Here is a 26,194-nt window from a genome sequence, read left to right on the forward strand (position 1 = left end):
TGCTTTGACTTTTATGATAATCACTGCTTGCTTTTACCAGTTAAACAAGCATCTTTGAGCCCCACCCCATGGTTTATTTTAGCCTGGATTTTGAAATCATCTGTGTCTGACTTCTTTCACTCAATATTATATTTGTGAGATTCATCCACTGTTGTTTTCCACAGCTATAATTCATTCTGCATCATTGCTGTATATTCCTTTACATGACTATATGACATACTGCTGCTGTTTTCAGTTTGCAAGGAATTACAAAAAACACAGTCATAAATATTCTCATACATGGCTCTGAGCCCCTATGCATGCATTTTTGATGAGTAGATAGCTAACAGTGGAACTGCATATATTTTAGTTTAGTAGATAATACTAAGCTATTTTTCAAAGTGGTTCGTTCTACCAATTTCTAGGCATTTCATTATTATTTTTCTGTATACTGATCCTGTGTCCTACAAGAGAGCTAATTTAATCCCAAGAGCTCTTTAGAAGAAGTTTGTTGTGGCTGGTGAGAAGAGGGGTCAGAAAGATTTGACTCTTGAGAAGGACTAGCTGTGCATTGCTACCTTTAAATGGTCATGTGAGAAGGAATGTGGGGTCTCCAGGAGCAGAGTGGCCCCTGCTAACGGACAGCAAGGGAATGGGGGCTCAGGCCTACAGCTGCCAATAACCGGAAAGCAGATTCTTCCCCAAGAGCCTGCAGCTTACAGCCCAGGCCGGGACCTCCGGCTCAGCTGTGTGATGCTGAGCAGGGAACCTGGGCACGCCCACAGATTTCTGGTCTACAGAACTGGGTGCTGTTTTAAACCACGAGTTTGTGGTAATTTGTTATGTAGCAACAGAAAGCTAATACATCTTCTCTTATGTATTTTTCTACTCTTTACTCTATTTTTTTCTACCTATCTTTCAGACCATTAATTCTTTCTTCAGTTATGTCTAATATGCTGTTAAGCCTATCAATTAACTTCATAATTGGGTTACTGTATCTTTCAATTCTAAAATTTCTATTAAGTTTTTTTAAGTTTTCAGTTTCCCATCAAAATTTTTTCATCTTGCCTTTTACTATCCTGAACATAACATCATATCTATTTTAAAGTTTGGATCCAATAATCCCAGTACCCCCGTGGATCTGGTTCTTTTCTCTGTTGTTTGTGCTGTTGTCTATCTCCTTGTCTTTGATTGTGTGCTGAAGCTCGCACTTAGTACTGTAAACGGTTTGCCATCAAGAAGTAATTTGATATGTAGTATGATGCTATCTTCCTCCAGAGAGAATTTACATTTACTTCTGCTGGAGGTCACCTTAAGTTCAAGATCACAAGTGAGAAGAGTGGTAGTACCCGCAAGCGCCTCTTTCTCTCTGGCTCATTCTTATTTCTAGGATGCAGCCCTTTATTGGTCCCAATTCAAAGCAAAGGAAGTTCACTGCACCCCTTTAGACTGTCTTGTGTTATATGTTGTGTTCTCTCAAATCCTGTCTCCACACCACACAGATAGTCCAAAGCACCACTCAATCTCGCAGTGGCCCACTGCCGAATTTTCAATTGCCCTCTAGGGAAAGACAGCCCAAATCCTGGCTCCCCTCTTTAGACTTCTGTCCTTCCACAAATCCTGGCCTAATACTTCTTCACTCACCTACACACTCTCTAGGGCAAATGCTGAACACTGGGTTTGGAGTGAGGATGAGGATGTTAAGAGCCAACCAACACAATGTGTCAGAGACGCACTTTATTTTATTTTTTTTTTAAATATATATTTTATTGATTTTTTACAGAGAGGAAGAGAGAGGGATAGTAATTAACACCCCTATTTCGTTTCACCTTCATTGCTGTATCTGTCATCGCTGTATCCAGCGTCTCTTTGGTGCTCCACTACAGACAGGTTCTCTTCCTTGTTGCAAATGTCCCATCCACTTATTCTCTCTTCCTCTGCTGTTCTATCTGCACAAGTTTCTAATTACTTATCATATTATTTCAGAAACTGGTTAAAGGCTCTCATCCACCGATTACTGTCCTCTTGTTCTCGTTTAGGTGTGTAATCCACTATCTTAAATCCGAAGTTCCAAACCACTCATTTCAGGGGTGAAACTATTAAGGCCCCAAAAGACACATTATTTACCAAGGTCACCAAAAACTACCACTATGAGGATCAGAGCTAAATTTAGAACTCAAGTCTCTTGAATCACAGCCTTTCTATGCCTTATACCACACATCTTCTTTATTCACAGAAATTTTACTATAGACATTGTTTTTATTTATATTAATACAGAGAAAATAAAACATTCCTGCTGTACAGAACTAGAAAAAGCAAAAAAATAAAAGAGCTCTATCAACCACTCCATGTTAAGGTTTTAAATGGTGCTAGCTCTAAAATTAAAGACATTTTTAAAAAAAAGTCAATACACCCAGGCTTAGTGGTTGAGCACAGAACCATTGCTGGTTCGATCCCCAATCAGGGCACATGCCCGGGTTGAGGGCTCAGTCCCCAATGGGGGGTGTGCAGGAGACAATCAATCGATGATGTTTCTCTCTCTTTGATGTTTCTATCTCTCTATCCTTCTCCCTTCCTCTTTCTCTAAAATCAATAAAAATGTATACAAAAAATGTTCAATACTTCATAGGATTATTTCCTAAAATAAATAATCTTTATTATTTTGGTTGATCGAGATTTTAGAAGGCAAAAGGAAAACTGAATATATATGAAAGAAATGTAGACACATTTTCCCCACTAAAGCTGCAAAGTCTTGGAATTACTTAATTTTATTGTATGGCTTGCTGATATTTATGAGTATTTGAAAATGATAAACATTTTAAAACTTATTTCCTAATTAATTTTACTAACAGTTTAATGAACAACAGAAACAATAAATCAAAGACAATTATAAAAACAATTCAAAATTAGGACTGAAATACTTTATTCTAATTCCAGCTCTTCCATTAAATCCTATATTTTGTATCTGTATTTTGGTTTACTTAAACACTGTCCCTAAGACTTTATAAAGCTTTGGTTTAAATAGATGATTAACAAGTTTTGTAAACAAGTTATTATTGCTACTATATTCCTCAAAAACGTAAAACTTTCCTATTGCTGCTGTAACAGATTACCACAGGGGGACCCAGGAAAAACCTGCCATACCTGCAGGGAAGGGATCACTAAAGAGAAAAGGTTACTGAAAGTTAAGGCTGGATGACAGGGACACTGAGGGGAAGGAAAGGGTGTGGCTGGCACCAGTGGAGTTTCTTACTCTATCCAAACAGCAGGAGGAGGTAATAACAGACCTCCTTCTTGCTCCATGCACAAAATACTTTTCTTACTAGAAACTCAGCACATAATGCTAATATCCGAGATGCTGTGCAAAACAGAGCCAGGAAAAAAATCCTCAGAGGACACGTGGGGGGGGGAGTATCATGGGAAAGGTTTCTCTCCTGTCAACCCAAGGACTACCAGTCCCCACACCACCTCTGCTGCACTCAGCAGGCCGACAAAGCCTCAAGGCCAGACGGCAGACAAGCAGCCAATTGCCCAGCTCCCCACAGCCAGCACAGGCTCCAGGGAAAGGGGGTAATAAAGTAATTAATCATGGAGACCAGGTCTCCAACCATCTAAGACCATCTTCTGTGATGGCACTTCATCAAAAGACCAAAAGATGAAACATCCCAAGAGTCTAAGAATCTACACTAGTAAAAGAGAAACATACAAATTAACCATCACTCCCCTACACACACAGCCAATCGGGAGCCAGTATGCATATTAGCCCAACCAAAATGGCGGCAGCCACAGAGCTGGAGCAAGCAGGAGGTTTGGGTTACCCCCAGCAATGGAGGAAGCCAAGCTTCCCGCCTGCCCTGGCCGACCCTGGCCTCCGCTCAAGGCTACAAAGTTTCAATTGTAGAAAATAAATAAATCCCAGATACCTGCTTCCAGCCAGCTCTGGCCTCCGCTCAAGGAGGCGCTGAAAAAAAAGAAAAGAAAAAAAAGGAGGGGATGGGACCTGGATTGCCTCAGCTCCTCACCTAGGCTGGCCACACTCCCATGGGGTAAGGGTCCCCACTGGGGGGTGTGGCCAGCCTGAAAACAGCCATCAGATCCTCTCGCTATCAGTAGGGGTCAGTTGAAGGTGAACAAGACAGTGACAGGGGGCAGACTGGAGTGAGCAGGCCAGCAGGGGGGGCAGTTGGGGAAGCAGGCCAGTGGAAGGGAGGGTGAGGGCAAGCAGGCTAGCAGGGGGGACAGTTGGGGGTGAGCACAATGGCACGGTGGGCAGTTGGGGGTGATCAGGCCGGCGGGGGAGGGGCCAGTTGGGGGTGAGCAGGCCGGCAGGCAGAGTGGTTAGGGGCAATCAGACAGGCAGGCAGGTTAGTGGTTAGGAGCCAGCATTCCTAGTTGTGAGAGGGATATCCGACTGCCGGTTTAGACTTGATCCCTGTAAACTAGCAGTAGGACATCCTTCGAGGAATCCCAGATTGGAGAGGGTACAAATGGGGCTGAGGGACAACCTGCCATGCATGAATTTTGTGCACTGGGCCTCTAGTAATTTTCATAATTGTATAAACATCTCTAAAAGGAAATATCAATAATGTGAATCAAGTTAACTAACTAGTTTCTTTTCCATGTATCCAGTAAAAATAAACCAAGCAAAAACATTTTAATTTGGTAATGAATAACTGGCTTGGGTCACAAAGTTAACTACTGGCATTAAAGATCATGACTGTTAGCTGTGCATGGGTTCGTAAAGGACTGTCATAATCAATTTAAAGTAATAACTTCTTTCTTGAGCAGAAAAGAGCAAAACATATTTTTTGACCTTTCCTTAGAATCAAAACTTAGGGTATGAACTTAAGATGAGATGAGACTTAGGATGGTATAAAAATTTTAGTCTCTACATATTTCTTTCTTTTCTTTTTTTTTAAAATATATTTTATTGATTTTTTACAGAGAGGAAGGGAGAAAGATAGAGAGTTAGAAACATCGATGAGAGAGAGTCATCGATCAGCTGCCTCTTGCACACACCCTACTGGGGATATGCCCGCAACAAAGGTACATGCCCTTGACCGGAATCGAACCCGGGACCTTTCAGTCCCCAAGCCGACGCTCTATCCATTGAGCCAAACCGGTTTCAGTTCCACATATTTCTTTTTTCCTACCTTTCTGTATGTGAGATGAAAACTGCTCCTACAAATACTAACAAAATTGTCATAAAATCATTTAAATAAAAATATTAAGAGTTAAGTGAAATTACTATTAAGATTCTGTCAATGTCTATATAACAAGCTACTATAAGAAAATTACAACATATTTTATACATAATATTAACAAAAATATCATTATATGCAATACAATAGTATTAGGAGTTAAGTATCCATTAAAATGACCAATATCTTTCCAGTTTACTTTTATTAAAAATAATTTTTATGGAGCTAAGATTCCCACAGACATAAAATTAAGCATTTTAAAGTACATTCACAATGTTAAACAATCATCATGTCTATGTAATTTCAAAAGGTGTTCATCACCTCAAAATAAAACCCCATGCCCATGAAGCAGTTGCTACCCACTACTCCTTCCCCCTTGCCCTTGTTAACTACCAATCTGTGTCTATCTCTATGGATTTACCAACTTTGGATATTTCACATAGACTCATGTGCTACCTTATGTCTGGCTTCTTTCACTCAGCATGTTTCTTAGGATTACCCATTTGTAGCATGCATCAGTGCTTCATTCCTCTTTATAAATAACACTAGAGGCCCGGTGCATGAGATTTGTGCACTAGAAGGGGGGGGGGCCCTCAGCCCGGCCTGCACTCTCTTACAGTTCAGGACCCCTCGCTCCTCACCGCTCACCTGCAGCAGAGGCAGGAGAGACTCCCATCACCACCGCTGTGCTCGCCAGTTGTGAGCATGGCTTCTGGCTGAGCAGCACTCCCCCTGTGGGAGCGCACTGATTACTAGGGGCAGCTCCTGTGTTGAGCATCTGCCCCCTGGTGGTCAGTGCATGTCATAGTGATCAGTTGTTCCTCCTTTTGGTCGATTTGCATATTATGCTTTTATTATATAGGATTCCATGTATGTACATTACATAATTTCTGTATCCATTCATTCATTGGTGAATATGTGAGCTAGTTCCACCTTCTGACTATTGCAAATAGTGCTGCTATAAACATTTGTGTACAAGTCTTAGTTTTGAACATTTGTTTTTAAGTCTTTTGGGTATTTATCTAGGAGTATTTAATAAGTTATATGGTAATCCTATGTTTAATACATTGAAGAACTTTAAAATATTTTCCGTAAGTGGCTGCACCATTTTACATTCTCACCAGCGATGTACAGGGTTCCAATTTCTTCACATCCTTATCAACATTTATTATTTTTGGTTTTGATTATGATCATCCCAATGGGTGTGAGGTGGTCTCTCATTGTGGTTTTGGTTTACATTTCCCAAATGACTAATGCTGAGCATCATTTCATATTGACCATTTATATATCTTCTTTGGGGAAAGGTCTATTCAAATTCTTTGCCTATATTTTTTTAAATTGTATTTTTGTTCTTGTTGCTGAGTTGTAAAAGTTCTGTATGTATTCTGGATACTAGACTCTTATCAGATATATTACTTGCAACTCTTCTCCCATTTTATAGGTTATTGTTGTTTTTTCACTCTTCTAATAGTATCTTTGATGTACAATTTGATGAAGGCCAATTTCTAAACTTTATGGCTCACACTTTTGGTATCATTTCGAAGGATTCAAAGTCATGAAGTTTTCCCCATATGCTTTCTTCTAAGAACTTTATAGTTTTAGCCCTTATATTTAGGTCATTGACCCATTTTTAAAATATATATATTTTAAAAATTTATTTCAGAGAGGAAGGAAGAGGGAGAGAAAGAACAACAACGATGATTCGGCCAGTGTGGCTCAGTGATGATTCTTTCTCTCTAAAATAAATTTTAAAATTATGTATTTTTTTAAAAAAAACAACACACATCTATGAAGAGAGAGAATCATTGATCGTCTGCCTATTCAGAGGATTAGGGGATTGAACCTGCAAACCGAGCAAGTGCCTGACTGGAATCCTCCTGGTTCATAAGCTGACACTCAACTACTCAGCCATGCCAGCCGGGCATCACTGACCCATTCTGAGTTACCTTTAACACAATGTGAGGTAAGAGACCATCTTCATTCTTTTGCATGTCATCCCAACATCATTTCTTGAAGAGACTTTTTTCCCCAATGAATAATCTCAGGACCCTTTTTAAAAATTGGGCCATGGATGTATGGGTTTATTTAAAATTTTTTATAAATTCATTAACTTCCCATCTTATAATTCTATCACTGCTTTCATCAGAGAAGATTTAGTTTATAATGGCATATTAGAAACTTTTGTTTCAAAACTAGAATTTTTAAATAAGAAATATATATCCATAATGAACATATATAATTTCCTTATTAAACATTCTTTAAAAAATAAAAATGAGAAGTAGCATATGCAAACTGAAAATCAAAACCAATCTCTGCAAAATCCTATTTTGTAAAGTAGCATGTGATTTTATTGTTATTAGATTAATGTGTAGCCCTAACCAGTTTGGCTCAGGGACTAGAGCGTCGGCCTGCAGACTGAAAGGACCCAGGTTCAATTCTGGTCAAGGGCATGTACATTGGTTGCAGGCACATCCCCAATAGGTGGTGTGCAGGAGGCAGCTGATAGATGTTTCTCTCTCATTGACGTTTCTAGCTCTCTCTCTCTCTCCCTTCCTCTCTGTAAAAAATCAATAAAATATATTTTTTTAAAAGAAATCATTAATTTTAATTGCATACCCTTTATACAGCCTTCTGTTTTACACTTAATTATAAACTTCTAGTCAGCTCTTAATGTAGGTATCACATTAAATGTCCTTGATATCAGTCTTGAGGAATTACCTGTGTTAAATTACGGTCCAATTCCAAATAAGAGATGGATTTTATAACAAAAGAATGCTTTATTGACTGGCCAGGGTGGTTCAATGGTTGAGCTTTGACCCATAAACCAAAAGGTCATCAGTTCAATTCCTGGTCAAGGCACATGCCTGGGTTGTGGGCTTGATCCCCAATAGGAGGCATGCAGGAGGCAGCCAATCAATATTTCTATCTCTATCCCTTTTCCTTCCTCTCTCTCAAAAAATCAATAAAAACATATTAAAGAAAAATAGGTTTTATCGTCTAGAATTTTGTATTAACATCAAAGTGTCCCAATAGGAACCATCCATTGACTTTATGATTTTTCTTGACCCACTGGATTTCAGTCCCAGTATAGTGTGGCATCACCACTATTTTAGATACAATTGGGCATTCCTTCCAAACGGCCTCTTCTCCCACGTCAGTTTGACCAGGAAGCTCTGAACTGCCTGCATCTCCTCTTAGCCTGCAGGGCTTCCAGCCACCTAGTCCAAAGAAAAGAGCTGATTTCTTTGGTCATGTCTCTACAATACAGAATTAGTTACAAACGCTGGTGAAGATTCTCTAAACCCAAAACCTCTAAGAAAAACGAACTCCCCTACCACAATACCCAAGAGTTCTCTTTCATCTTGAACCCCGATATAAACACTGGGTGCTTAGCTTCATCGCAGTTTCTTTTATATGCAAGACAATTTTGTTTTTACTGCCCCAAATAAGGGGGAAAAAAGTTTAGCCCAGAAAACTAAGGGATAAAAAGTTTGGGAAGTGCTGAGAAGGGTAATCTAGAAAACATGTGAAAAACTTTACCTTGAGCTGGCCAGTGATGTCGCTGCAGCTGACTGTCTTACCATGCAAGAGACTAAGGTTCAGGGTCAGACCAACGGTTCTGACGTCCTGGGCTGGACGCACAGTTGAAGTGAGACACCAAGGAAGAGATGGCCAGCCCAACCCCTCACACAGCATCCCTTCCTGGTTAATCCATGAGATGATAATGACACTGACTGGCCTCATCCTGCCAATGAAGGCAAAGCACTGCAATGGCGGCGCCTAGAAATGAATAGGAGTGAATGGGAATAAAAGGGGAGGGGGAAGGTGGCCAGGATGAAGAAATGAATAAAACTCCAAATTTCTGTTACAACTCACTGTCATGCCTATTACTCTAATATCGTAATGACAGGGGCAATGGGGGGGGGGGGGGAAAGAGAGAGAGAGAGAGAGAGAGAGAGGGAGAAAGAGAGAAAACCTGCTACCTATTTAACTTACGCAACATCCTAAGAATGTGGGTTCGTATCCTACAATCTGACTACATATAAATAGAGCAAGAGGGGAACTCAATTTAGCTCATAAACCGATAGCAAAGAAAATAGTATTTTCATCATCAGCATTTCTAAAACCTGATGATATAGTTTTATTTCATTTTTATTACCAAAACAACTCAGTCCATGCTATTGAAATAGACTGTACTCACCAAACAATTCCTTGGGCTCCCGAGCCAATTGGTTTCAATTGCTGGTAACGCTTTAGGACAGTGAAAGTTGAGTCTGCCACTTGCACACTGTAAAACTGACTATCACATTTACTGTCACTCATGGTGTAGTGTCATGTGATATTCCAAAGGCTGTAGTCGTCAGATCCTTAAAAGAAACACAATGAATATGCATTCTTACTAAAATTACATAGTGTTTCAAGTTGATTGGTATACAAGACAATGTGGCTGTAGTTCATAAACTCAGTTTGACCAAGTTCTAAACTTAAGCAACACGTGAAATATGAAATGGGATGAGACTATTATGAAAGGAAGACAATTTGAGGCCTGCATGACCACATTTTACATGACTGGAGTAAAAATAACATCCTTTGGAGAAAAGTAACTGCACACTTTTTTCTAGCTATGAATAGATTATGTCCCTACATGATTCTCATTAGCTGCTGCCTGTGGGACCAGCTTACAGAAAGCTGTCTCAGCCAGAGAGAACACACTGTTTCAGACCATCACGCCACAATTCCCGCAGAGAAACAAATGGACCAGTCTTCTTTCAAGTCCACAAATGCAGGTTAAAGTGGCGAACCAGAAAGCAAGTCCTATGTCAAAGGGGAAGAAGGGGAGTTAAAGAGCGGCTGGTAGAGGCTGGTGAGAGCGGTCCTGGAGCCAGCCGTGTCCCTGCACCCCAATCACTGATGGCAGTCAATAACATGGAAGCCATGATGTTCTCTCATGAGGTCTGAGTGTAAGCTGGCAGCCTTGAAGCAGCCTCCCCACAGGGGATGCCCACCGCAGGAGCCCACATAACTGTACGAAAGACAAGCGCACAGAAAACTGTCAGGCAGCCACCCTTAGTCACATGGTTCCCTGGCTCTTGTTTGATGATGTTTTCAGAAGGTCAGCAAGGTATTTAAATTTGTTGCCCTAACCAGTTTGGCTCAGTGGATAGAGCATTGGTCTGTGGACTCAAGTGTCCCAGGTTTGATTCTGCTCACGGGCATGTACCTTGGTTGCGGGCACATCCCCAGTGGGGATGTGCAGACGCAGCTTATTGATGTTTCTCTCTCATCAGTTTCTAAACCTCTATCCCTCTCCCTTCCTCTCTGTAAAAATCAATAAAATATTTTTTAAAAGGATATTTAAGTTTGTCTTTTTTTAAAAAATAAGTCAACTTTTAAATCATAGAGGTATTAACATTTTATACTGTTTAAAAACACAGAATTTAAATTTTAATCTACACTACCAGCATAATCCCGCCTGTTTGTTCTATCATCTAATACTTAATGTCTATCCACTGAGTTTTTTGGAGTGATGATTTGTATTTCAATACAGTGATGTCTAGGATTTCCATTAAACATGGAAATGTATTGATTAATAAGAAGCCTAAACAAAAAACTTAAGTCAAATGAATAGTTTCTCCAACTGACCATTGCTTCACATTTTCTGTTTTCAGGCAGAGGCTGAGCACAGCTGTCAGCATCTCCAGCCATTGCGCCTGACAGCTATGCACCCCCCAAGGTGTGCGTCGGGAAGGCCAGCACCGCATGACATGAACCATCACACTGCTCATGACAGCACGCAGGACGGCCAGCCCAGGTGGCACTGTGCTAACGTGTCCGTGCTGCTTGAGGAGGGGGCCAATGCCTCGGCGGGGATAGGTCTGTCAAACTCATCGTGGCATCCCACACTCATAGGATAGGAGGAAAGGGAGTCTGGCCCCTGGGACAACAGTCATTCAATAGACTTTGTTGATCTAACCCTTAATACAGCATCTAATGATTTCCTCACAACGCTTCTCCATTTTACTAACATCTGAAAGAATATCCTTTTCTAAAGATTGATTTGTTTATAGGCAATTGTACTCAACATTTTTGGGGTGCCTTTGTACAAGAAAGTGACAACAGGAGATACAGCAGTCTTGAAGCAGCATGTAGTTCACCATTTGGGGAAGAAGTGTGAGGAATGTACCCGCTATCTATACTATAGTACAAGTTACAATGAAGTAAGGGCCATAAGCAAAATGTAAACAAAACCAAAAGAGATCCTACCCATGAGCAGGAGTGAAGAAGACAAGGAAAGCTTCCTGGAGGAGACGGCATCTGACCTGGACTGTTTTGCCAGAGACAGACAGTAGAGGCACAGAGCTCAAGCTGACTGCTCAAACACGGTGAATTGCTCAGCTGGGCTAGTGGGGTACAAATACAAGGAGAAGAGACAGGCGTGGCAAAGAGGCGGGGAGCCTGCAAACTGCTGTTTCTTTGCCACACTGGAATGTGTTAGCAATGCTGGCCGCTCATGAAGCATGTCCTGAGCACCACTGTGGGCAAGGGCCTGCCAGAGCAGTTGGTGTGAGAGCACGGCCGGTGGGCACACTCAGGAAGAGACCCAGGCCGGGAATGCCCTAAACCCAGAGGAGGTTTGGGGTGCAGGGAAGGAAAGCAGCATGTCAGAGAGCTGGAGGTGCCTCTGAGCATGACAAATCATTTGAGATTTAGTCTCCTGAACGCTGAGGGAAAGCAGCTGGAGGGAGGAAATGAGGCCAGATCACCACAGGCCCATCAGCCACTAGGGCCGCCTGGGCCTGAGCTGGAGGGCTGTGGAGCCATCACAGCGTGGGAGGCATGTGCGCGGACCTGCTAGTCGGAGAGCTCATCTGGGAAGCTGCAAAAGGGGTAGATTTAAGTGGGAAGGACTGAAGACGAAGGGACCTGGCAAAAATGACTGCATCATGGCAGGTGGGGGGAAAGAGGCATGGTTTGGAGGAAGAAGTACACAGACAGCTCACAGCCCTCAGAGGAGACAGAAGGGAGGTGAGACGTCTGGAGACCCATGCTGAGTCAGTGAGGTCAGCTCTGAGTCTGAAGTGCGAAGGGACAAGCAGCATGAAAGGCCCGGGCTCCTAATGCACCCAGGACCCTCCTCCCTTCTTTGTTTCAGTAACAGAAGCCTTCCTTCCTGTTCCAGCTGCCCAGCTAGGGATGACATCTGCCTACTCCCCCGGGGCCAGGTGTGGCCAGATGACCAAGAACTTCCGGCTAATGAGATGTGAACAGAAGTAATAGATGCCATGCTACTTCCAGATCTTTTTTTTTTTTTTTTTTTTTTTTTTTTCAACAGAAAGCCACTTGCTATCCAATCTACCTTTTTTCCTTGCTGCTGGCTGGGGGATGAGCTGACACAGATCCACAGATGGAAGCCACATGCTAAAGCCCCCCACCAGCCAGCATCCTGAATGATCTGGTGGCACAGACGCGCCAATCTGGTCCCCATGCCCACAATGAGACTGGCACAAGTTAATCCCAACCTTGTTGAGCAAGTTGGGGACTCCCTTTGCTACAGCTGCTGCAACTTATAGTTCGATTGTACATAATATTGTACATAATATAGCTTTTGTAAATTTGAGTCATATGCTACATTACATCATTAGGTTCAAATTATTCATATAATTTCATCTAAAGATTTAAAATAATTCAAATAAGTTGTCCTTATTACGCAGAGAACAAAGCACCTAAGAAAAAACCTGTCAAAGCTACCTTCTCTGTCAAGCTTGGGCCTCCAGAGCAGGAGAAAAAGCCTCCAGGCAACCTGAGAAAACATATAATTTAGTAATTAATTAAATCAACTCCTGCGATTATATGTCAACAAAATGGATCTCAGCTGGGTTTCAGAAAAGTTCACAAAAGGGGGAGCACAGGCATTCCTCGTGAAACCACATTCCAGCACAATGGAGCTGTGGTCGCCTCCGCCGTCCCTCCAGGTGGGTGCTGGCTCCTCGCCCTGCTCCTGGCAGGGAGACCTGGTGCCCACAGCAGGAGCTCCGCCCAAGCCGGGCGGCCTGTCTGCCCTCTCGCACAGCACTGCCTGGTAAACGTAAGGGAATGTCTAAAGCCCTCCAATGACCCACTGACAACGCTCCTGGGGACACACTCTGCTCTGCTTCTGGGACTCCTCAGACCCATGTGGTCAGTGGACGCCTAGAGGAAAGGAGTAAGCATGGCCTTTGCTAAAGGCGCCTGGCTCCCGCCCATGGCCTTCCTGCCTGCCATGCTGCTTCCCGAATGCTTGCTGAATGAAATGCTCTCATCTAAACTCTCTATTTCTCTAAGACTGAGGCCCCTGTAGGACCCCCTTCAAATACTGGAGCAAACTACCCATTCCATAAATACTACCCATTCCATAAATACCCACTCCATAAATCCTGGTGGGGAAGAACATTCCTACCTGCTTAGAACCGAACCGAGAGTAAGAACTCCTTTAAAAAAATCTAACTATAGCCTCTAAATATAAGCAATTTAGGTATTGCAAATATTAAATCCCTGGTTACTTTTAATAAAATTTAAAAATTGCTCCAACTACAGCTTTACATGGTTCTCAAATCTTAAAGTGGGAAAGAACAGTGCAGAGCATACAGTCCCATCTTGTGGGGACGTCATGTGCCATCCACGGAGCTCTCCCAGCAAACACGCTTGTGCTAAGTATGAGGTAGGGGCTGTGAGAGCGAGCACTAACCAGACAGTCCCTCCCTCAGCCACCAGCAGCAGCATTACCGCACTGCGCCCGAGGGTCTGTGTGCACAGGCCGCAGGCAGAACGGTGTGCGCGGGTGGGTGGACTGTACGAGAGAGAGGTGGGTGTGCAGGAGGCTCTGAAGGAGGCAACACTTGAAAGCAAGTCTGTTCACAGCATCAGCCCCGGTCTGAGGGAAGGGTACTTTCATACACGCCGGTGGGAAGTATAAACTGGCAAAAGATTTTTTGGGGAAGAAAATATCTAATAAGATAATATCTAATGAAAATTTGAAATGCACATGACTCTTAACCTGTCAACTACAATTCTACAAATATATTCCACAAATATGTGCACAAATATTCAAAGATGTTTGCAGCACTTCTTATAAACATGAATTTAAGAAAGATTGAATTATGGCATGAAAGTAAAATAAAGCCATTATAAACAATGTAGGAAAATTGTGTATTGATATGAAATGACACCTAAAATAAAGGAAATAAGGCAAATTCAAGCAGAATACACTAGTAAATGTCAATCTACAGAGAAATACACACACACACACACACACACACACACACACAACATGCTAGCAAGTGTACAGACATAGAGGGAAATGATTCTTTCACTTATAATGGTAACTTATTGTTCTGCTGATGTGGGTTTTTTGGTAGCCTTGAACATATTTCACATTTTAAAAAAACACTAGTTAAATAATTTAATCATGAAAGTTCAATTTAAAAATGAAAAGCTGCAGAAGGGTCACTTTGACAGTTTGGGGAGGATGGGGTGGAGACAGGTGAAGACAGGTGAGACTGGAGGCTCTGAGCTCGCAGTTACAAACGCTCTCCTATCAGCATTGGTTGTGTGCAGTGCTACCCCCTCTGCAAACGAGGAAACAGCCTGGAGAGCTCCAAGTGGCATGGCCTGGGTGTGAAGTTAGGTGTGTTTGACTATAATATTTGTGTTTTTTCCAGTACATCACTCTAATATCTCTAATTTTAGTTAGAAAATAGAGTGATATGTCCAAGGACTGGTCAGGACCAGGCCAGAAAAACACAGGTCTTCACATTTCATCCTGTTGGCTTCACTCCACTTAGCCACTTTTTCTTCTGAGGAAGACAACTGTCACTCACAGACTCAATTAGACCTCTGATCACACGAAGGCTTTAGAATACCCAGAACATGCAATATATAAACTGACTGACTGCTGTGATTAAAAGCAAATTTTCACAATTACCCTCTGTCCACATGAAGAGACACACATCCACATGAAAACCTGTACACAAATGCTCATAGCAGCTGTATTTGTAATAACTCAACACTGGAAACAATCCCGGTGTCCATCAGTGGGTGAATGGTTAACCAGGGTGCTGTGCATCCACACCATGGCACACCGCTCAGCAATCAAATGGGCAAACTACTGAAAAATGCAACTTGGGTGGACCTTAAGGCTATACTTAGCAAAAAAGCCAATCGCAAAAGATCATACTGTGTAATTCCATTTATACAACATTCTTAAAATGACAAAAGTAGAGCTGCAGAATAGATTAGCAATTGCCAGAGGTTATGGATGGCGAGGGGGAAGAGGGTGGTGTGATTATAAAGGGGTGGTACACGGAAGACCTTTGGGATGATGAAACAGTTTTGTATCCCGATTGTGGTGTGATTATACAAATCTCCACATGTGATAAAATGGCGGTATTGTAAGTGCTCATTGTATCAATGCCACTTTCCTGGTTTTGAAGTTCTATCGATATATTGTTATGCAAATATACAACCATTGAGGGAAATTGGGTGACAGGTGCAGGGACCTCTACTATTTTTGCAACTTTTCGTGAGTCTATATTTCAAAATAAGGAATTAAAAAAGAAAAAAGAGATCTGCTGAAAATATGCAGTGATCATACTGCTCTCCATTTAAATTCCTTCAATAGTGCCAACTGCCTTAAGCGTAAAAGTATATTTTTTTAGAGAGAGAAAGGAATGGAGAGGGGGAGGGGGAGGAGGAAGGAGAAAGGAGAGAGTGAGAGAAACATCAATGTGTTGCTCCATTTATCTATGCATTCACTGACTGATTCTTGTATGAGTGCTGACTGGGGACTGAACCTGCAACGTAGGCGTACTGGGACAATGCTCTATCTAACCTGCCCGGGGCTTGGAGAGTAGAATTCTAATACTTAGCCAGCATGGTCTGCAGGCCCTCTGCCAATCCACTGGGACCCGCAGACACGCTGACTACTGCACCCCTTCCCGCCTCTGCCTGAGCTGGGCAGACGGCCTGCAATGACTTCCCTGTCCTTTTTCCGGCCAACTTTCAGCCTCCTTCAAAATCTACAAGTTTTGCCCTCTAATTTTCCCCTTCAAACTGTGCCAGGCATGCCTTCTTTTTTGCCACCACCACCTGTGTTAATCATATTTTGCATTTCAAGTCGATCTCTACTTCTATGCTGTGCGTGCCTTGAGGGAAGAAAATGTGTCTGATTCATTTTTCAATCTCCTACTAATTACATAGTGGGTGCCCAGTAACCATTTGTTAAAGGCAAAACTAAGTGGGAGAATAATGGATAGGTCAGTGTGGGAAGAGTGGTTAAGATCAGGTCTATGGAGCTAGAGGGCAGATTCCTTCAAAAAAATTGTTATAACTAATTCAGAAATCAGTACAGCTGTAGTATACAAAATCAATACATAAAAGACTATTGTTTTCATGTATAGCAATAAGCTATGAGAAACAGAAATTAAAATAACAATCCCATTTACAATTGCATCAAAAAGACTAAAATACTTAGGAATAAATTTAACCAAAAAAGTTAAATATCTGTGGTATTTATTATATTAATGAAAGAAATTAAAGAAAACAAACAAATGAAAAGAGTCCATTCTCATGTACTGGAAGACTCAGTATTGTTAAGTAACGTCCATACTACCCAAAGCAATCTACAAATTCAATGCAAATGCAATCCCTATAAAAATTCCCATGGCACTTTTCATAGAAATCTTCCTATATATTAAAGAAGTAATATGCAAATTGAACATCCTGCCCTCTCACATGATGGCCGCCCCCATGTGGTCACAAGCTGGCCACCACAAGATGGGTGGCTGGTGAGGGCAATTGTTGGCAATCAGGCCAGCAGGGGAGGGCAGTTAGGGGTGACCAGGCCAGCAGAGGACAGTTAGGGGCGACGAGACTGGCAGGGGAGGGAAGTTGGGAGCAACTAGACAGGCAGGGGAGGACAGTTGGGGGCAATCAGGCCGGCAGGGGAGCAGTTAGGTGTTGATCAGGCTGGCAGGGGAGTGGTTAGTGTGTGATCAGGCTGGCAGGCAGAAGCGGTTAGGTGACAACAATTAGGAACCAGAGATCCTGGATTGTGAGAGGGATGTCCGACTGTTTGTTTAGGCCCAGCGGTCAGACATCCCCCAAAGGGTCCCGGATTGGAGAGAGTGCAGGCTGGGCTGAGGGGACCCTGCCCCTCTGTGCACAAATTTCATGCTTCAGTTTAGTTTAATATAAAGAAGTTAATATTAATGCCTCATTTTTAAGGAAAAAAAAACACCCCTCATTTTAAATCCATTTATTCTTAGAAACTATATTTACTATTTCTGAAATGTTTTAGAGTATGTAGTCTTTGCTTAAGAAAGATACTAAGGTAAAATTAGCTGGAAGGGGCCTACTGATGGTAGTGGAATATTTTATAGGACAAAAAAACAAAACAAAAAACCAAACAACAAACAAAAAAGCAAATTAATTAAATTTATCAATTTTACCTTCAAACATTTAGTGAACTTCCTTAGCTCTAAGGAATTCCTATGTTAAAATGGTGATTATACTCACTCAATGTTTTTGTATCTACTAATTTATACCCCAATGTTTTCCAAAGAGGATTTGAGGCATCAATGAAATAAAAATATTTTAAGTGTCAATTCAAAGGCCTATATAAAATTGGAGATCCACAGTTCTTTTTTTTTATATTAGTTCTTATTGGACAAAAGATATACATACTTGCCTCCCAAATAATACATCCTCCTAATGACTCAGTGGGTCTAGTACTGAGCATCAGCTGCTGTTAGTATCTCAGGGAGCCAAGCGATGTGACCAGACAGGAGACCACACCTCACTCGGGAAGGCACCCTGAATCTGACCAAACCTCATCTACATCCAATTATAAATTTTCAGGAACTATACAGAGAAACACATTAAATTACACTGTAGAGATGCAATCTGTAACACCCAATCATGGAAATGCTATACAACAACCTAATCGCTTCAAAAAGTAAACTACAAAGAAAACAAACAAAAACTTAGAGGGGAGATATACGGGTTGAAAGTCACTTAAAAGACCTATCAACCAATCACAAAGTATGGACCTTATCTGGATCCTGATTCCAATAAATAAACAATTAAAGAAACTATAAAATGTATGGGACAATGGGAAATCTGAGTATTGACTGGTCATTGGTTATATTAAGACCAACAGAGGCCCGGAGCATGAAATTTGTGCATGGGTAAGGTCCCTAGGCCTGGCCTGTGATCACCGCCATATTTCCTGGTTGCCCATAGCTGGCCCCACCCCCCGCTGCCACCCATCCCCAGTTCCCCATTCTCCATTGGGCGATTGGAGCCTGCCAGCTGGGGGGAGGGACAAAGAGGTAGCCTGTTCCCGCCCCCACCGCAGGTCGCCCTCTGTGTGTGGGGCAAACAATGGGAAGGGGGCCTTGGCCTGGTGCCACCTGCATTTCCGCCCCCCCCCCCCCCCCCAGTTCCGTTTGCCATGGAGCCCACTGGGGGGAAGGACCAAGAAGTGGTCAGTGTGTCTCACAGTGACTGGTCGAGCAGTTGCTCTGCCCTTAGGGTCAATTTCCATAGTACCCATTTATTGTATAGAAATAGAGGCCCGATGCATGAAATTCGTGCAATGGCCTTGACTCTGGCCCCACCTGCCACCACCACAGCCGGGGGCCTCTGCCACCTCTGTCTTAGCACCCCTCCACCCCCCACCCCTGCTGCGGCTTTGTCCGGAAGGAAGGACATCCGGTCTAATTAGCATACTACACTTTTATCATTATAGAAGATTAGTGCCCAACTGGCATGGCTCTGTGGTTGAGCATCTACCTATGAACCAGGAGGTCATGGTTCAATTCCTGGTGAGGGCATAGGCCTGGTTACAGGCTGGATCCCCAGTGGGGGGAGTGCAGGAGGCAACCAGTCAATGATTCTCTCTCATTATTGATGTTTCTATCTCTCTCTAGCTCTTCCTTACACTCTGAAATCAACAAAAATATATTTTAAAAAAGAAAAGAAAGTATTGGTTTTCCAAGTTTAAAAGTCATTCACTTTTAGAGACATACTGAAAAATTCATGAATGAAATTACATATTTAGGATTTGCTTGAAAATAATATGAGGGGGTGAGAGTATAAGTAGATGAGGTTAGGGATAATACAAGATTGGCTAGGAGTTTATAATTGTTGAAGCTGGATGCTATTCTGCTGTTTTTTAAATACATGTTTGAAGGTAATCATAATAAACAGCTGATATAAAGACTGATATTGAAATTAGTTCACACAATCACAAAAGGCTAAGCACAAATTTAATTATTCTCAAAGGAAATTATGTAAAAATGTCACTTCTTAGCTATGAGTTAACTATATATTTAGACCAAACATAGCTGCCCTACTGCTGAAACAACAGTGTTAAGAAAAAAATGTGCAGCCCTAACCGGTTTGGCAGTGGTTTAGGTGGAAAGAGCACTCAGAACCAAAGGTTCAGAAGTGGTGCCATGCCGAACCAGTTTGGCTCAGTGGACAGAGCGTCGGCCTGTGGAATGAAAGCTCCCAGGTTCGATTCTGGTCAAGGGCATGTACCTTGGTTTCGGGCACATCCCCAATAGAGGGGTGCAAAAGGCAGCTGATTGAAGTTTCTCTCTCATCAATGTTTCTCTCTATCCTCTCCCTTCTTCTCTGTAAAAAATCAATACAATATATTTAAAAAAAAAAAAGAAAAGAAAAGAAAATAATGTGCTTTCTGTTTTACCTTATACATCATGAAAATAAATGTTTTATTCACTATTACTTGCTTCATCTGGCACTTTTTCTTTATCTAAAAAATTAAAATTTATTTTAAATAGACAAATTGAAGTGTACCCTCTAACATTATGGGGGGGGGGGCAAATAAACACACTCTAATCTATCAACAAATTATTTAAAATCCTGGTATCCTGAAAATTAAATCCTAAAAAAAAAAAAAAAAAAAAAAAAAAAAAAAAAAAAATCAAAACTCTCCAAAAATGATACTATGCCAAATAGGATTATGTTTAACCCCATGGATCCTTCTGACAGGGAAAAAAAAGGTTAAATGAAAAACACTGTCTAGATCAAATATTGTTTTTCCAGAACAAATTAAAAGTCAAAAGAGAATACTTGGAGTTGAGGGACTCAAGAACGCACACTGACCGGGGGCCCCCCAGTGCTGCTGTGCAGCTGCGGAGCCCTCAGGGCTGTGACCCTGAGGCACCGGCCCAGCCAGCTCCCCGCCTCAGGCTGCCCTCCCCTCTGCATCCGTCCTCCCTCTGCTGCCCGGCCCGGAGGCCTACTACCCGCAACCAAGCTGGATCAGGTCTGTATTTTGCTTGGCTCACAACATTAAATTTTTTTTTTAATTAGCCACTGCCAACGTTTAAAAACCCAGAGAGGGAAGTTAACAAATATGGAGTTCAGACATCTTTTTGGAACTGCTAGGTGAGGACTGCTTCTCCAGGCTTCTGGCCGCCGTCTCTTCCACCTGGCTCAGCAGGCTGACTCCGAACCCCAGGCTGGCTAAGGTCTGTGCTGCACCCTGCCCTTTCCCACTCTGGGCCTCGGCCTCCCTGGCAATTTCTCACACCCTTCAAGGCCAACTACAGCACCAACTGCCATCCTCTCACGCACAGCCCCTCCACTGCCGAGCTCGGACCACACTCCCCACGCTGACTGGGTGTGTCCGCCTTCACCGCGGGCGCTCGGGCCCTCTGGAGGAAGGGGCCCCGTTGCTATCATATTTCTGTCCCCAAGGCTCAGCAGAAAGCTGACCTAAATAATGGAGACTTCAGAAAATGTCTCCTGAAGGGTGGAAGGAAATTAAAGCTAACGCGTTATTAAAATGTAAGATTTTTATATCACAGCTTGTTCTGAGTGTTACCAAATAAAGGGGTCAAGGACATTAACATGTTTCAAAAATGAGAACAAGCATCCACCTGCTTCCATGTTTCACAAGTTAGTCAGAAGCCACTACGTGAACAGATAAAGCAGACAACAGGCAGGCAGGGTCAGTCATCCTCCGAACTGATGCTTTCTAAGCACTGGGGACAAAGCAGACAGCTACCTGTTTTCACTCAGCTGCATCCTAGTACTGGAGACAAAAAACAAACAGGAAATAAACAGAACGCTGGGGAATGCTGGGGGGAGGGAGGGGATTTAAACAAAATAATTATTGAAAGCCTAAGGGATGAAAGAGGGTCGTCGAGGAAGGCCTGGTGTTAAAGGAGACCTCTGGCCACAGAAGAACCAGAAGGAGCCAGCTGTGCCCAAACCCAGAGACAGCTGCAAGCCCCGGACACAGCAAGCGCAAAGGTGCCAAGGCAAAGGAGCGGGCTGCCAGGTCCCAGCCGGTGAGAAGCCCGGGAGGGGAGGGGACAGCGGTGCTGGGTGCGAGCGGAGGTGGGCAGGGCCCGCCCTGGCTGGCGTGGGCCCAGGGCCCAGAGCGGCAATGACAAGGCACTGGAGGGGACCTGATGGGGACCCGGGCGGTGAAGAGGGGGTTCCTGCCACATTCACACCGGCAAGAGGCAGTTGCAGCCCAGCTTCCCGCATCTGAGCCCGGGCTCCGGCCAGGCGCCTGCCCACACGCTCACTGGGCCCGTCCCAAAGGGCAGGCATTCCCCCGCTTTCCCGAGAGGAGCACCGAGCCAGTGCCTCCGCCAACGTCGCGGGGACCAGGTCCCGGCCCCTGAGCATCCCAGCGCGGGTGCAGCTGCGGGCCCCCAGCAGCCCACGCAGGTCCCCGGGCCCGGCCGGGCCAGGCGGGCCGACAGCCGCGGGCGGGGCGACTGCGGCAGCCGGAGCCTGGGGCGTCGGCCGCACCGCAGAGCCGGGTCCCGCGCCCGCCCCCACAGCGGACCCCACCGGCGGACCCGGGCCGCGAGGCCTCCGGCGCCCTCCCTGGCGGGCGGGGCAAGGCCCACGCAGCCCCCACGGGCCTAGACTGCCGCCGGGCTCACCTCGCCTCCCGCCGCTGCGCCGGGGACAGGGAGGGCGGGCGACTGGCGGCGCTGGCGGCTCCTGCCCGGGCTCGGCCAGCCGCCCCGCCGCTCAGCCCCGCCGCCGCCGCCGCCGCAGCCGCCGCCGTGGGTGTGAGGGGCGCGGGGGCGCTTCGACCCTTCCGGTCCGGCTCCCTTCGCCGCCGCCGCGGCGCCCGGCCTGAGCGACCCTCACGCCAACCAATCAGCGCGCAGGGACCCGGGCTGGCGCGGCCAATGGCGCCCGGGGGCGGGCCGCTGGGGGCGAGGGCGGAGCACCGGCTGGGGCGCTGGGGGTCCGCGGCCTCAGGTGCGGTGCGGAGCCCGCGGTCCCTGTGGTCCGGCGCGCGGCCGGGCGCGGAGCCGGCGGGGGTGCCCCGCGGGGCGGAGAGCGGGCCTCGAGGCTGCAGGTGCAAAGGCGGGAGGTCTGAACGGGGACGGAGCAGGCCCGTTATGGGGAAGAGCCAGGGCTCGGCGTGTGACGGCCTCCGGGAGGCGGACGGCGAGGGAGTGGAGAGCCGAGGCGGGGCCCCGGACTCCGCTGCCCTCTCTGAACGGGCTTCTAGGGGTGCGGCCAGAAATCGGGCCTGGGAAAGGGGGTGCTCTGGGGATGGCCGAGTGCAGACGGGTGTTCCTTGTCGGCCAGAGGCGGAGGGGAAGCAGGAATAGGCTGGGGCACTTGGGCCGGGGTCAGACCAGCCTCGGAGAAGGAAGGGCAGGGTCATAAGTGGGAGGAAGGAGTGCCGTGCCCAGGGCTCCCTGGGGCTGGGGCCGCAGCCCTCCGTTCCCTCGATCAGGCTCCAGCAGGCCTGGGATCCTATGAAAAGGTGGGGAAGGCCGGAGTACTGGGTGTTGCCGCTTCTTTTGGATAAACTCCGGATCGTTTGGATAAGCGAGGGTGGGAGAGAGGCTCGGAGGCTGGGCGCACGGCGTGAGAAGAGCTGGGGGTGGGGCGCAGAGGTCCGTTAGTGGCGTGGGCGGGCTGTGGGGAAGGAGCAGCTGTCACAGGACGCCTGGTCCTACAGGGTGGCCAAGTGGGGGCCAAAATGGGGGAAAGGAGCAGGATTCTGCATGCGGGGAGGTCAGGGGGCAGGAGGATATGGAAAGTGGTGGCAGAATTTGGGGAGGGCGCCAAGCCTGTGATCCAGAGCCAGGCTGGGGGGGCACCAGAACCTCTACGGAAGGGTGGGGTAGAGGAGAGGAAGGCATCCGGCGTGGTATCCCTCTTAGGCTACACACACCTTGGCCACCAGAGGGCGTTTCCTGAACTTGAGCATGGCCTCGGTCCTGCTGGAAATCGCAGCTCCTACCCCTCCGCTCCGCCTCACCAGCCACCTGCTGCAGGTGCAAACAGAAAACGGGACGCAGCGTTTCCACCATCAGGCTCATGGGAAGCCAATGAGTCTGGCTGCCAGAACTGTGGTGGTTTTACCAGGAAGCACTTGTGGGAGCTTCCTTCAGAATAGGAAGGGGACACCCATTCCCAAACACCCCAGCCCTGAGTCCACAGCACTCACCCCCAGCAAAGTGAGCACCAAAAACCAGTGTACACACACACCTGTACGTATTTCATGTTGAGTTTTCTGAAAGAATTCTGCTTTTTTTTGTTTATGAAATACAGTGAACAGAACTGAGGAGACAGGCCAGGCACTGGTCCATGCTCGGAAGAGTGTACAGAACTTTGTGAAAGGCCAAGACCTGAGGGGATCCTGCCGCAAGTGCGATGAGAATTTGGGGAGGCCACATGAGCCAGGCTGACAGCTGACATAGCCTGCCAGGTGGGGAGGAGCAGGTGAGGAAGGCCTCGGTCAGGAGGAAGCCCAGAGGGAGCTGGGCCAGTAGTTTAGATGGAAAGAGCACTCAGCACCAAAGGTTCAGAAGTGAGGACCATGCTGATGGTGGATAGAGTGTCGGCCTGTGGACCGAAAGATCCCAGGTTCGATTCCGGTCTAGGGCATGTACCTTGGTTGCGGGCACATCCCTGGTGGGGGGTGTGCAGAAGGCATCTGATCGATGTTTCTCTCTCATCGATGTTCTAACTCTCTATCCTTCTCCCTTCCTCTCTGTAAAAAAAAAAAAAAAAAAAATCAATAGAATATATATATATTTTTAAATCAATAAAATATAGTTTAAAAAAAAAAAAAGAAGTGAGGACCTGCATTCAGGGAACCACATATCACCTGTCGTACTGGAGGTAGGAGAGTTATGAGGACCTTGAGGGGGTGGACAGCACTGAGCTGGCTTCAACTCACTGAAATGGTTTGATTAGCCCAGAGAGTTGTTTTTATCGCTTCCACTTGAAATATCTCAACTGTTGCTTTCACTTGATAATTAGACGCTCTGTCAACATGGGGCCTGCATTCCCAGAGGCAGTGGTCAGCTGGAACTGAGTGGCAGCTGTCATTTCGGTAAAGCTCCCAGTTTACCACAGTGCCCACCACTCCCTATTACCCACACCTGGCTGCAACCTCCCACACCCCTCTCTGCTGGCGCTGGGGGCCTGGCTGTGGAGGGAAGGACTGCTGGTGAGGAGTGCTAAGAAAGGAAGTGAGTGGTGTGAGTTGTGGAGATTACTAGGCCTCATTAAGTTGCAGGGATAAGGGCTTAAGGCCACAAGACCAGTGAGGCAGCTACGGAAAGGCCTTTGTAAGAGAAGGTGAGGCTTGGCCTGGGCCGTGGCAGCGGGTGTCAAGAGGAAGGGACTGATTTTAAAACAATTTCAAGAGTTTAGGGAAATCAAAATCTCAAAGAGCGACCACTCCACACCCACTAGGATGGCTACAATGGAAAGGACAGACAGTGCCAGTGGCGGTGATGTGCAGCGACTGGAAGTCTCATACTCAATTGGTGGCAAAGCCAAACGGTATATCCACCTTGGGAAGCGGTGGCAGTTTCTGATGACATTAGACACACACCAGTTATACCCCACAGCTCTCCTAGTCCTGGTTGTTGTCTGAGAGGAAAAGCACACAGCGGTACGGGAATGTTTCTGGCAGCTTTGCCACCAATAGTGTGTAAGACTTCCAGTCGCTGCACATCATCGCCACTGGCACTGTCTGTCCTTTCCATTGTAGCCATCCTAGTGGGTGTGGAGTGGTCGCTCTTTGAGATTTTGATTTCCCTAAACTCTTGAAATTGTTTTAAAATCAGTCCCTTCCTCTTGACACCCGCTGCCATGGCCCAGGCCACGCCTCACCTTCTCTTTCGAAGGCCTTTCAGTGGCTCCTAAAGCTGCCATAAACACTCCTGTTCTGCTCCCGTGTGTCCATAATCCAGTGAGTGGATGAACTGGTACTGCCATCCAGTGGGCAATTATCTGACAACGGGAAGGCTGGCCTGCTGACAAGAACACAAATGGAGAAGTGACAAAAACATCATGCTGAGTGAAAGCAGTCAAACGTTAGGCTGCATTGTCTATTAGTCCACTCAGGTGACTTTCTGGAAAAGCAAAATCAGATCAGTGGTTGCCCAAGGTCAAGTGGGAGCAGAGGAATGACTGCCAGGGGCCACATGGGAATTTTCTGGGAAGGTGAGTGTACTCTATATTCTGATTATGATGGTGGTTATAGGACTACATACTCATCAAAATTCAGAGCTGTGTATATAAAAAGGTGACTTTTAACCTCTTAACCGAGCGGGACCTATAAATACGTCAAACGTAAACAATATCGGGAACAGGTAGGACAAATGAATACGTCCTTGAAATATATGTTGCACCCCGAGAGGGACGGTATATATTTTTTGTAATCTTTTTTTTAAAATATTTTATTGATTTTTTACAGAGAGGAAGGAAAGGGGAAGGATAGAGAGTTAGAAATATCGATGAGATGAGAGAAACATCGATCAGCTGCCTCTTGCACACCCTCCACTGGGGATGTGCCGGCAACCAAGGTACATGCCCTTGACCGGAATCGAACCCGGGACCTTTCAGTCTGCAGACCGACGCTCTACCACTGAGCCAAACCGGTTTCAGCTATTTTTTGTAATCTTTATCATTGTTTGTAAAATTTATAATTTTTTAATTCG

The 26,194-nt window shown here is 45.3% G+C and overlaps 1 protein-coding gene across 7 annotated transcripts in view; it reads right to left on the reverse strand.

The window, feature by feature from the left end:
* The window catches only part of MAPK9 (mitogen-activated protein kinase 9), a 54,065-nt gene extending 31,705 nt beyond the window's left edge, over positions 1-22,360 (reverse strand). For 3 of the 7 annotated variants that reach the window (XM_084885276.1, XM_084885275.1, XM_084885278.1), the window contains exons 1-2: positions 9,382-9,528; positions 8,721-8,960 (exon numbers count right to left, since the gene is read on the reverse strand). In XM_084885276.1, the coding sequence (XP_084741402.1) occupies positions 8,721-8,764 (44 nt within the window). In that variant the 5' untranslated portion in view covers positions 8,765-8,960; positions 9,382-9,528. Of the gene's footprint in view, positions 1-8,720; positions 8,961-9,381; positions 9,548-22,150 lie in introns of those variants that run through there. The other 4 variants (XM_084885273.1, XM_084885277.1, XM_084885274.1 and 1 more) reach the window with 3 other exon arrangements.
* Positions 22,361-26,194: the final 3,834 nt, after the last annotated feature.

The sequence above is a fragment of the Pipistrellus hanaki genome (genome assembly GCF_964339955.1).
Source record: "Pipistrellus hanaki genome assembly, chromosome: 5".
NCBI lineage: Eukaryota > Metazoa > Chordata > Mammalia > Chiroptera > Vespertilionidae > Pipistrellus > Pipistrellus hanaki.